The 13,045-nt window shown below is 51.4% G+C and overlaps 1 protein-coding gene across 1 annotated transcript in view; it reads left to right on the forward strand.

Moving 5' to 3' along the window:
* Nucleotides 1–8,809: 8,809 nt before the first annotated feature.
* LOC308052536 (adhesion G-protein coupled receptor V1-like) overlaps nucleotides 8,810–13,045 on the forward strand; it is a gene marked incomplete at both ends in the record, with an annotated part of 28,868 nt that continues 24,632 nt past the window's right edge. Inside the window, 2 exon segments of the mRNA XM_080364611.1 lie at nucleotides 8,810–8,825; nucleotides 12,666–12,789. Coding sequence (XP_080220737.1) covers nucleotides 8,810–8,825; nucleotides 12,666–12,789 — 140 coding nt within the window.

Here is a 13,045-nt window from a genome sequence, read left to right on the forward strand (position 1 = left end):
GGAAACAGATAAAGGGGTGTAGCAGATGAGGCACAGACTCTCTTTAAGATGCAGAGAGACATTTAATACAAACTCAGGTTTGCATTTGAAACATCGCGGACCTCTGTCCTTGATGTACCGATCCTGTATCAATCCCTCTGTCCCTGATGTACCCACCGCGTATCAATCCCTCTGTCCCTCATGTACCAACCCCGTATCAATCCCTCTGTCCCTCATGTACCAATCCCTCTGTCCCTGATGGTTCATGTCCCACACAGTCCTTGCTGCTTGTGTTGTTCCACCAGCGCTTGTTCTCACACTGTGACTCTTGCAATTTCTCACGGGCCTGATGTCACAACCCTGCCACATCTCCCCTTCTTTGTTTAACAATTCCAGCCACAGCAGCGTGTAACTGCACAGCCATTGCACCATTAAAGCTTTTTTCAACCATTCGTTGTGCACAAGAGAAGACACATGGTACACAATCAATAAGTACAGACTCCACATACAAACATTCTAAGCAGCGGGTTAAAGGGCCGTGTTTTGCAATTTTTTTGGCACCCATAACTGTTACAGAATCGCTACTTAATATTCCCTGCATAGTGTTTAACACAGAATAATGAGCTCCCAGTCAACTAAGAATTCTATTTCTCTGTTCTCCAAGTCAGGATCTATATTAATATATTTCTGAGCTGTCGGTTTAAGACGGTGTAAAAACTCAGTGGGAGACTCCTCACAATCCTGTTTAATCTCAGAAGGTTTTGGCATATTTACAGCTTTAGGCGCAGCGTGTCTAATCCCGTATAAAATGCACTGGCGATACCAATGCAGCCTGTGCCCCGATATAAGGATATCAGGATCCCACCCTGGACTGACCGAGGGACAATTTTGATCTCATGTTCTCTATGTATTCTACACCAATAGCTGTTCTTCAACAAACCTTTTACTGGTTTGCATTTCTTTCCCTGATTATCCTTTTTCAAAACAAATGGATCTGAAGAGGATAAAGACAATGCATATGTAACATTATATATTGTGTAATATGCCTTATGTAATAGGCAATATATGATTTAAAATAGATATCTTACTACATATTACATGCAGCACATTACTATACTACAGATCTCAAAGTATACCCACCTAGACCTGTGAAGCGTATTAATATTATTTACAGTGGCCACCATTAATTACAATACTCAATCAGATTCTCCCTGGTTGACGTCCTGTTGAACAGCAAACGATCCTTTTCCAATGTCAGAAAACACAGCCTGGGGGGGATTTCTCACGAATCCTCCTGCCGATTGTCCACTACCTACTTCACAATCACAATCACAGACAATTGGTGAACCCTAAGTACTGGACTATAAAATCCCCCAAGACACAAGTAACAACAACAACAAACCACTAAAGCCAGAAACAATTATACAATTGCTAAGGCACAAACAGCAAAATCATTAAAGGTACCTTTATCAAATTGCTGTTCCCTCGTTTTTCTCTTTAATTTATTGTTTTCTCATTTTCCCCTTTAATTTTTTATTTCTTTCTTTTTTAAAGTTACCCAGTTTACCAAAATGCACAGACGCGAATGCGCAGACCCAACGCGCTGGTGTCACCCACGTCTCGCGCAGGCAGCGTGCCAACGCAACCAGACAATGAAAGTGCCTTATCTCATTGATGGGGTTTTACCCGCGTCCCGAGCTGGTCCGAGGAGCTGTGGTCCCTTCCAGGAATTCCCCGGTGCCGGCACAAGGTCCCAGAGATCCTGGGATCCACGGCAGGTCAGGCAGATTATCCCATCCTTGTCGCCAGAAATGATACCGAAAAGTCGTCAAACAGACTCTTTAACACTGGTTTGAAAGTGTTAAAAAGCAGGCACTTCTATTACAGCGCGCTGGGGGATCGCTCCTCTAATCGAGTGTGCGTTCCGCTTTCCTCTGGTTTTACAGATCGTGGAACTCCTCAAACAGCAAAACATGCCAACCAATGTTACAGACGTCTCGTGCTCTTTCACCAGCGCGTGCAGCAGCAACGAGAAATCTGGAATGAGCGTCTACAGAAACACGTACGTATTTACCCAATTCAGAACAATGCGTTACATCCGCTGGCCGTACTTCATTGGCAGTAACCCCTCCTGGATTAACACCCTCTGTGGATGGCGCGGGTGCCAACTGTTGGCAATCAGGGCAGGACATAAGAACGCTCCTGGCCTGATCCACTGTCATTTGAAGTTGTCGTTTTAACGCCTTTGCACTCTGGTGAAAGAATTTATGTGATCATTTAGCTTGCTCCAAGGCTTTAGGCACAGTGAGCGGCACAGCTCGTGCATCGGCCCTCCTACTGCCTTCCGCAAGTGGTCCTGGAAGGGCCACTGCGAGAGCGGGTGTGCATTGCATAATACCTATGATGTCTATGATTTATTAGAAACCATAGCATTCTCAATTCAGCCATCAAAAGAGGATTATCCTCTTCCTTAAGAAAAGAAGCTTCCAGGCGGTTAAGTATGCCAGCCGCATAATATGAGCCACTTACAACATTCAAAGGCTTGTTACAGAACACCTCAAAGCGATCCTAACAGCTGTCAGCTCAAGAACTTGTTTGACTCTTGGTCTCTTTTTCTACCTTGTGTTTGCAGCACTGGGTATCTGAGTTTAGCCATGTAATTACAACTTTATGTGAGCGACCAGAGGCATCAGTAAATAGAGTCTTGTCGCTTACTGGTCGTTGCTGACAGCAGCATGTATTGCGAATTCTCCTTCGTTGTAGGAAGAAATATACCTTCAGGTCTACCCCATACATAGCATATAAACATTCTCTGCCTTTAATTATTGGTTTTGCATACATTTCTTTTATTATCCAAACTGTTTTCATTGGTGTGTGAGCTAGAAAAACCCATACGGCCACAGTCACCTTTCTCCCTCCTTGAGCTCTCCTGACCTGCGGTTCCACCACCGGTGTCTTCTTTCTTGATCCCTCTTGACTGGCAGGTGCACTCCAACCCTCTTTATCCATCACTCTTCCTCATGGGTTCACCTCCTTCCTTGCTTTTCCTTTGCATGCTGCTCCCCCTGAAGAGAAACACACAGAGGACTGAGCTACACCAGCCCAAGGGCACTACAGTCAGACAGGGGCTGAGTCCGGGGCTGACACCTCCCCACACCCCACAGCGCGCTCACCTTGCCTTGGCACCAGCCCCTGGCACAGCCCTTCCCCTCAGCTCTGCCCTCCCTGCAGCACAGCTTCCGCACGTGCCCTGCTCAGGCTGGACCCCAGTGTCACGGGTTAGAGATGTCACAGCTCAGTACAAATGCCCACGGTCCTCACCTGCTCTTTGGTACTTGCGGAGGGTCACGTCGCTGTGCCCCAGGGCACTGGCCTGCACGGCCCTGCCCGGCAGCGGGAGCGTCTGGAGCTGCCGGCTGGTTCTCCAGCTTTAGGGTCACCCGCAGCAGCCCGCTCTCCTCAGCTCTGCACACCCAGCCAGTTGCGCCGCCCAGGCAAAGTCAGCTTCACCCTCTGCCCTACACCTCACCTGCAAACAGCCAACTCTTCAGCTGACAACTGCCCAAAACCCACCCACAAACCCTCCAAATCTCAGCCTTTCGCTTTCAGCTGCTGCCTCTAGTGCATCTCACAGACAAGCCTCCAAAATCCCCTCATCCTGCAACAATGCTCCAGCACTCATCGCCTGCGGGAACAACCGCCACAATACCATGCAAACACCAACCAGTTCTGGCACGGAAATATCGCTTTCTCCTCCAGATCCCACCTACACCAACTGCTGACAAACACACGCTGTCCTCACCAAAGCCAAACGCTGCAACAACCAGCGACAACTCAAATGTGCGTGTGCGGCGCAAAACCGCAGGTGTGAGCTAACGCAGAGCTGGGCTTGACAGCTGCACGGTGTGCACCCTGTGGCTTAACGTGGCCAGTCACTGCCATTCCGCCTTCTCCCTGGGAGAAGCGCATGAGCACAGGCTGCTTCAAGGCACGATGCGAACGGTTTGGATCTCCGGGTCTCTGAGGGCGAGAGCGATAAATGTGATCTGTGTGTGGCGCAGGAACTTCCCGTCCACTTGCTCCTCCATTCAGTCAGGTGCTGCAAGAGAGGGACAGACAAAGAAACAGTTAGGACCGGATTAACAACCTCGTCATCCCTGTCCCCAAACCTGCAGGCGTCCTAGGAGGCCTGATCTAAGTTTGGCTCTTCTCCCGCTCTTTGCTGGAATACTTCACTGCACAAATTTCTGTCATGAACACTCTCTTAACCAGTCTGATGTGTTCATAGGTCCCAGCCCAGCGTCCATTCCTCAAGGTACCTCAGCATTTCCCTTTGAAACCAGACCTGAGTGCCATCCCGTCCTGAGCTACCTCAGCATTGCCCCCTGCAGCCTCCCCGACGCCATCTCCTCCCCGAGCTCCCTCAGCCTTTCCCGCCAAAGCCCGCCCGATGTCACCCCCTCCCTGAGGTCCCTCAGCCTTTCCCGCCAAAGCCTCCCCGATGTCACCCCCTCCCTGAGGTCCCTCAGCCTTTCCCGCCAAAGCCCCCCCGATGTCACCCCCTCCCTGAGGTCCCTCAGCCTTTCCCGCCAAAGCCCCGTCGATGTCACCCCCTCCCTGAGGTCCCTCAGCCTTTCCCACCAAAGCCCCCCCCGATGTCACCCCCTCCCTGAGGTCCCTCAGCCTTTCCCGCCAAAGCTCCCCCGATGTCACCCTCTCCCTGAGGTCCCTCAGCTGTTCCCGCCAAAGCCCCCCCCGATGTCACCCCCTCCCTGAGGTCCCTCAGCCTTTCCCGCCAAAGCCCCCCCGATGTCACCCCCTCCCTGAGGTCCCTCAGCCTTTCCCGCCCAAGCTCCTTCCGCGCCGTCCCGCCCTCAGGCTCCTCCGCCGCTCCCCCCGTTCCCGGCCCCTCCCCGCGGCAGCACCGCCCCCGCCCCTCGCGCCTCCTGGCACCGCCCCGGCGCCGCCCCCTCCCGCTCGCCTTCCTCCCTCTGTCCTGTGGCACCACGGGCTCCCCCCTCCGCCCCACGGCCCCGCCCGAGCCCCGCGCAGCGCTCAGCCCGGGGCTCCCTTCCCTCCCAGCCGCCCGCGTGTTTCCCCCTCGCCCCTTGCTCGGCCCGGCCCGGGGCCGCGCTGTTGCGGCTGCCTGCCCCTCGCCTTGCTCCTGCCCAAACCAGCCCGTCCCTCCCCCTCCAGCCTCCCCCCTCAGCCGGGACCGGGGCGGCCCCGGCCGGTCTCCCCGGTGTCCGCCCGCCCCTCGCTCACCGCCGGCCCCGCCGCTCCTCGCGCGCTCCTCCCGCCGCCGCACCGGCGGCACGCGCTCCTCCGCCCCCGCACTTACGCAGCGTGGCCCCGCCCATCCGGCGCAGGAGCCAATCCCGTCCGCGCCCGCCACCGGGCCCCGCCCCCCCTCCCGGCCCGGAGCCGCCGCCGGCCGCAGAGCGGCGCTGTCCGCCCGCAGCGCGGCCCCGGCCCCGGCGGGGCAGCGGCAGCGGGGCCGGGAGCGCTCGGGCTGCGCCTGCCCGGGACGGCCCGGGGCCGAGGGCTCCGCCGCCTGCCCGGGACGGCCCGGGACCGAGAGCTCCGCCGCTGCAGCCCGTTTCGTGCCGCTTGCACCCCCGGCTTACACGGCTGCAGCCTTCCTGCTGCTTTAGCTCACACATCTTTCTTCCTTCTACCTGCACAGCAGTTCACACTCACAAACGTTGCAGAAGAATCTACACACATTACAAAGATAGACCACGGACCACAGCTTCCTGAGCTTTCGGGTTAAAGTTCCTGTAGATCCCCATGTTTCAATAAAACAGACACCACCAGGAGAGCTGCTGCCTCTGCCGTCTTTGGTCAGAAAGAAGTGACAACACCAGAAAACACATTGGCAGCCGGTGCTTTGACCAGTGAAGGTGGGATCTACAAAAGTCTGATTAAACCAAACAGCCTGAGGTCTTTATCAAGCTGCAGATCTGCCAGGCATGCTGAAATGCCTGAAATTTACTCCTGCAATATTCCACAATGGAACAGCCCTTCATCTCCAATCTCATCTCAAAGTTCCAAACCAGTACATTAAAAGCTGTCACTAGCTATTAGAAGACCACTGCAAGATCGTATTGCTTTTTGAGTTCAATACGAATTTTTCAATAAACCAAAACGCAAGCAGTTTCTGCAGTCTGTTGCTCATCCTCTTGTTCATTCCTTAGCACTGCAGCAATCGGTTTTTATACGACGTGTCAGCAGAGGCGTTTGAAAAACCCCAAACAAAACTTATTCCAGTCCACGGACCCCCCTCGCTGCCCCCCCTCACCCTGAGCCCCACGATCAGCACTTGGTGTGGGAGAGGAGCACAGCTCGACATGTTGTATCTGGGATGCTGTATCTATTACGCTGTACCTAGGATGCTGTATCTGGGATGCTGTATATGGGATGCTATATCTGGAATGCTGTATCTGGGATGCTGTACCTGGGATGCTGTATCTGGGATGGCGTATCTGGGATGTTGTATCCGGGATACTGTATCTCTAATGCTGTATCTAGGATGCCGTATCTAGGATACTGTATCTAGGATGCTGTATTTGGGATGCTGTATCCGGGAAGCTGTATCGGGGATGCTGAATCTGGGATGCTGTATCTGGGATGCACCCGACCAGGTGCCTTTGTGTGAACATGAAACAGCCGTCTATACAGAGCTCCCTTGAATCTGTCCGCGTGAGAAATGCAGGACTCGGCAACGTCGTGCCACACGTGAAACCTGGCTAACAAACGGCGCAGCTGTGCACTCACTCCAGCTTAAGCACGAATGGAGCCTGCATCAAGGCACACGCATGTGGACAGACAATCGTTTGTAGAGACACACGCTTTCACGCACACGGTCGTCCAAGTACAGGGACGTATCTGCACGTACCCTCCAAAAGAATATCCTCATGCAGCCACGTATGCGTGATGCACTACGCCAACTATCAACGCACACCTGTTTACTCTCAAGCATGTCGTCACGTTTCGCGTACGTCTTTCAGTCCATAGATGGGAGTGGGCGCGCTTGCGGATGTGTGCATGTGTATGGCCAAGCGTTTGTTTAAGCATCAGTGTGTCAAAATGTAGGTGCTTTTCTCTAGCTCCGTTCGTGCGCACGAGGTGGTGGGTGCACATACCTGGGAGCCTGTAGAAAGGTTTCTGCTTGGTTTTCAGTGGGGAATCGTGTGTGTTCACGTGGACAACCAGAAGGCATAGCAATCAGGTTCCAGAGCAGAAAAGGCAAGTTTTCCGATGCACTCTCTTTCTCTCCCTATACCGAGTCGTGTATAGAAACCGCTAAGACTGCGATCGGCAAGTAAGCTACCACGAAGCGTGCCGTACGGAGAAAATACCAACACATCCTCGTCCACACATTGTTTCTGATACGTGCCTGAACGCAAATACCTTCGTGCTGCTGTGCCATAAAAGACGTCCGTCAGAATATGTGATTGCGTGCATAGGTGCAATTGCTTCGTTCTACAATCAGTCCTGGTGTGCGGAGCTTTCAGAACTGGCTCTGGGGAGTCGTCTGCGGAAATGCCGCTGACGGAACACGCACCCTCGATTGTTAACCAAAATATAGGCAGACGCGTTTTACCACGTCGTTCAGCATGCAGAGAGCTACGTCTGTGCCGAAGAGACAACGGAAACGCGTGTGCACGCACAGAAGAAAAACTCGACTAGATGCATTTGTGTCAACGTGAAACAGCCGTCTATACACTCCCAGATATGGGAACGTGCATCAATGCAGTCACACAGCCACCAGCTTTTGAGCACAGGCTCTGCTAGTTTTCGCACTTTTCAGGCACAATCCCGAAAGCCGCGCACAATGCAGTTCATTGGCTAAATGTTGTCTAGGGAAGCATTTCTCCGGTCGATCTACCGCTCAGCTTTCTTCTGGCGTTACTGAGAAATGTCAGCGCAGGGAATCCGTCTCTGTCGAGCACACGTCAATCCCTCTTCGGTTTTCCTTTGTTGACTCTGCCTAGATGATTTCCCAGGTCTCGCTTCACCGGAGCAGTCGTGGCTGTGCTGTGTTACAAACAGGCACAGCAAACGCACACCAAGTGTCCAGAGACACACTCCGCTGAGCTCAACACTAGCGCAGATGCACATGTGCGACGAAATCAGCACACATGCTTGTGGAGAGAAAGACATGGACTCACACGCGTGTAGAGCGACGGATCGATACAGCATGCGATAGGAACACAGACTGACCTACAGGCACACTGTCCCCACACCAACAGGGACCGCTCTGCAGCTATCCTAGACGTTGATTATCGAACCAGTCACACTGACCTGCGCGAAACTCCCAGACACTTACAGGCAAGACACAATCTCTCCGACAAGCACACAAGTGTTCGCTCTCAGCTGTAGATCAGGGAGAAGCTTGCGCAGTGACGCCCTGTTGCTCTTTCGCATTAAGACATGATTTGTTTCATTTCTCTTGTACATCAGCTGCTGAGCGCCTTTCCTCGGGCCACTGTGAAGCATTTGCCATAGGTGAGAAGTAGCTCGGAACAGCATTCAGTTCTGCCTACGACTGTCTTTGCTCCTTTACTAGCAGAGCTCCCGTGCATCTGTCCGCGTGAGAAATGCAGGACTGGGCAACGTCGTGCAACACGCGGAACCTTGCCAACAAACGGCGCAGCTGTGCACTCACTCGCGCTTAAGCACGAATGGAGCCTGCATCAAGGCACACGCATGTGGACAGACAATCGTTTGTAGACACACAAGCTTTCACGCACACGATCGTCCAAGTACAGGGACGTATCTGCACGTACTCTCCAAAAGAATATCCTCGTGCAGCCACGTATGCGTGATGCACTACGCCAACCGTCAATGCACACCTGTTTACTCTCAAGCATGTCATCACGTTTCGCTTACGTCTTTCAGTCCAAAGATGGGAGTGAGCGCGCTTGCGGATGTGTGCATGTGTGTGGCCAAGCGTTTGCTTAGGCATCAGTGTGTGAAAAGGTAGGTGCTTTTCTATAGCTGCGTTCGAAGGCACGAGGTGGTGGGTGCACCTAGCTGGGAGCTTGTGGAATGGTTTCTGCTTGGTTTTCAGTGGGGAATCGTTTGTGTTCACGTGGACAACCAGAAGGCGTAGCAACTAGGTTCCAGAGCAGAAAACGTAAGTTTTCCGATGCGCTCTCTTTCTCTCCCTATACCGAGTCGTGTATAGAAACCGTTAAGACTGCGATCGGCAAGTAATCTACCACGAAGCGTGCCGTACGGAGAAAATACCAACACATCCTCGGTGCACACATTGTTTCTGATACGTGCCTGAACGCAAATACCTTCGTGCTGCTGTGCCATAAAAGACGTCCGTCAGAATATGTGATTGCGTGCATAGGTGCAATTGCTTCGTTCTACAATCAGTCCTGGTGTGCGGAGCTTTCAGAACTGGCTCCTGGGAGTCGTCTGCTAAAATGTCGCTGAAGGAACACGCACCCTCGATTGTTAACCAAAATATAGGCAGACGCGTTTTACCACGTCGTTCAGCAGGCAGAGAGCTACGTCTGTGCCGAAGAGACAACGGAAACGCGTGTGCACGCACAGAAGAAAAACTCGACTAGATGCATTTGTGTGAACGTGAAACAGCCGTCTATACACTCGCAGACACGAGAACGTGCATCAATGCAGTCACACAGCCACCAGCTTTTGAGCACAGGCTCTGCTGGTTTTCGCACTTTTCAGGCACAATCCCGAAAGCCGCGCACAATGCAGTTCGTTCGCTAAATGTCGTCTAGGGAAGCATTTCTCCGGTCGATCTACCGCTCAGCTTTCTTCTGGCGTTACTGAGAAATGTCAGCGCAGGGAATCCGTCTCTGTCGAGCACACGTCAATCCCTCTTCGGTTTTCCTTTGTTGACTCTGCCTAGATGATTTCCCAGGTCTCGCTTCACCGGAGCAGTCGTGGCTGTGCTGTGTTACAAACAGGCACAGCAAACGCACACCAAGTGTCCAGAGACACACTCCGCTGAGCTCAACACTAGCACAGATGCACATGTGGCACGAAATCAGCACACATGCTTGTGGAGAGAAAGACATGGACTCACACGCGTGTGGAGCGACGGATCGATACAGCAGGCGCCAGGAACACAGACTGACTTCCAGACACACTGTCCTCACACCAACAGGGACCGCTCTGCAGCTATCCTAGACGTTGATTATCGAACTAGCCACACTGACCTGCGCGAAACTCCCAGACACTTACAGGCAAGACACAATCTCTCCGACAAGCACACAAGTGTTCGCTCTCAGCTGTAGATCAGGGAGAAGCTTGCGCAGTGATGCCCTGTTGCTCTTTCGCATTAAGGCATGATCTGTTTCGTTTCTCTTGTACATCGGCTGCGGAAAGCTATTCCTCGCGCACTGTGAAGCATTTGCCATAGGTGAGAAGTAGCTCGGAGCAGCATTCAGTTCTGCCTACGACTGTCTTTGCTCCTTTACTAGCAGAGCTCCCGTGCATCTGTACGCATGAGAAATGCAGGACTGGGCAACGTCGTGCAACACGCGAAGCTTTGCCAAAAGACGGCGCAACTGTGCACTCACTCCAGCTTAAGCACGAATGGAGCCTGCAAAAAGGCACATGCATGTGGACAGACGATCGTTTGTAGACACAAATGTTTTCACGCACACGGTCGTCCAAGTACAGGGACGTATCTGCACGTACCCTCCAAAAGAATATCCTCGTGCAGCCACGTATGCGTGATGCACTACGCCAACCATCAACGCACACCTGTTTACTCTCAAGCATGTGATCACGGTTCGCGTACGTCTTTCAGTCCAAAGATGGGAGTGGGCGCGCTTGCGGATGTGTGCATGTGTATGGCCAAGCGTTTGCTTAAGCATCGGTGTGTCAAAATGTAGGTGCTTTTCTCTAGCTGCGTTCGTGCGCACGAGGTGATGGGTGCACCTAGCTGGGAGCTTGTGGAATGGTTTCTGCTTGGTTTTCAGTGGAGAATCGTGTGTGTTCACGTGGACAACCAGAAAGCGTAGCAACTAGGTTCCAGCGCAGAAAACGGAAGTTTTCCGATGCGCTCTCTTTCTCTCCCTATACCGAGTCGTGTATAGAAACCGCTAAGCCTGCGATCGGCAAGTAAGCTACCACGAAACGTGCCGTACGGAGAAAATACCAACACATCCTCGTCCACACATTGTTTCTGATACGTACCTGAACGCAAATACCTTCGTGCTGCTGTGCCATAAAAGACGTCCGTCAGAATATGTGATTGAGTGCATAGGTGCAATTGCTTCGTTCTACAATCAATCCTGGTGTGCGGAGCTTTCAGAACTGGCTCTGGGGAGTCGTCTGCGGAAATGCCGCTGACGGAACACGCACCCTCGATTGTTAACCAAAATATAGGCAGACGCGTTTTACCACATCGTTCAGCAGGCAGAGAGCTACGTCTGTTCCGAAGAGACAACGGAAACGCGTGTGCACGCACAGAAGAAAAACTCGACTAGATGCATTTGTGTGAACGTGAAACAGCCGTCTATACACTCGCAGACACGGGAACGTGCATCAGTGCAGTCACACAGCCACCAGCTTTTGAGCACAGGCTCTGCTGGTTTTCACACTTTTCAGGCACAATCCCGAAAGCCGCGCACAATGCAGTTCATTTGTTAGATGTTGTCTAGTTAAACATTTCTCCGGTCGATCTACCGCTCAGCTTTCTTCTGGCGTTACTGAGAAATGTCAGCGCAGGGAATCCGTCTCTGTCGAGCACACGTCAATCCCTCTTCGGTTTTCCTTTGTTGACTCTGCCTAGATGATTTCCCAGGTCTCGCTTCACCGGAGCAGTCGTGGCTGTGCTGTGTTACAAATAGGCACAGCAAACGCACACCAAGTGTCCAGAAACACACTCCGCTGAGCTCAACACTAGCACAGATGCACATGTGGCACGAAATCAGCCCACATGCTTGTGGAGAGAAAGACATGGACTCACACGCGTATGGAACGATGGATCGATACAGCAGGTGCTAGGAACACAGACTGACCTACAGGTGTCTAGGATTCGTTCTACAAGTCAAAGAGAGGAGCCGAATATGTGCTGAATGTTATAGTTAGAACTGATATTCTGTGAAGAAGTGAAGTGATCTGAAAAAAAGACACATTTCTTAAAAGCTAGTGCAGCATTGTGTATCTTCACATGAATCGACTCAAACGTCCCCCCCGTAAATAAAACCCAACTCCCCCCAGAAACAACATAGAAGAAATGAGCTAGCAGAGCTCCTGTGACAAAAGGAGGTCAGTATTTTTCCCTCAGTTTTTTCCTTATCTGAAGAAATCAAAGAGAATTTTAGATCGTATTTTTTCCGTCTAAATCAAGTGTTGGCGTAGACTTTTGTGTTCAGATAATCAACATTGTCTGTAAAGAATTGTTTAACAAAAACAAGCAGAAACCAAAACCAGGTTCAGCCCTGTAAGAAGCATAGAATAATTTTGTTTGTAAGAGACCATCTAGGGGGGTCATCTTGTTGAATTGCCTTCACAATGAGATCAGGTCACTGAATTCCTTGTCTACTGAAATTCTGAATATCTCCAAGGTTGGGGATTCCATGGGCTCCCCGGGAAGCTGGTGCTTAACCATTTGTGTCACCAAACATGCTAAAAAAATACCTCACTAGTTAGCTTTGTTTTACCATGAGAAGCTTTTGTTCTCTTCATAGGTGTTGCACCCATCATTATTGTGGGTGATGAAGGAGCTTCTGGGGTGGTTGGGATAGCACATTCATCCCAGCATGTTCTGATTGGAGAACCTTCAGGAAATTATAATGGGACTGCTCTTATTAGGCGAGTACATCACTCATTTATCCAAAACAGCTCTGTTTCAAAAGCTATGAGGCTCCACATTTGGCAAGAATTAATTGAATGCTGCATTTCATTATCACTTCTAAAATCATAAGTATTTTTAAAATTAGATGCTTGTTTTTTAAGAAGGGCAGAACATACTACGTAGGTGTCTTTTCAGTATTGCTGAGGAGCTTTAGATATGTCTTCCAATTATTTACAACATAGATTCATTAAAGGAAAGAGGATTCTAATCAAA

The sequence above is a fragment of the Nesoenas mayeri genome, assembly GCF_963082525.1.
Source record: "Nesoenas mayeri genome assembly, contig: SCAFFOLD_36, whole genome shotgun sequence".
In the NCBI taxonomy this organism is placed as follows: domain Eukaryota; kingdom Metazoa; phylum Chordata; class Aves; order Columbiformes; family Columbidae; genus Nesoenas; species Nesoenas mayeri.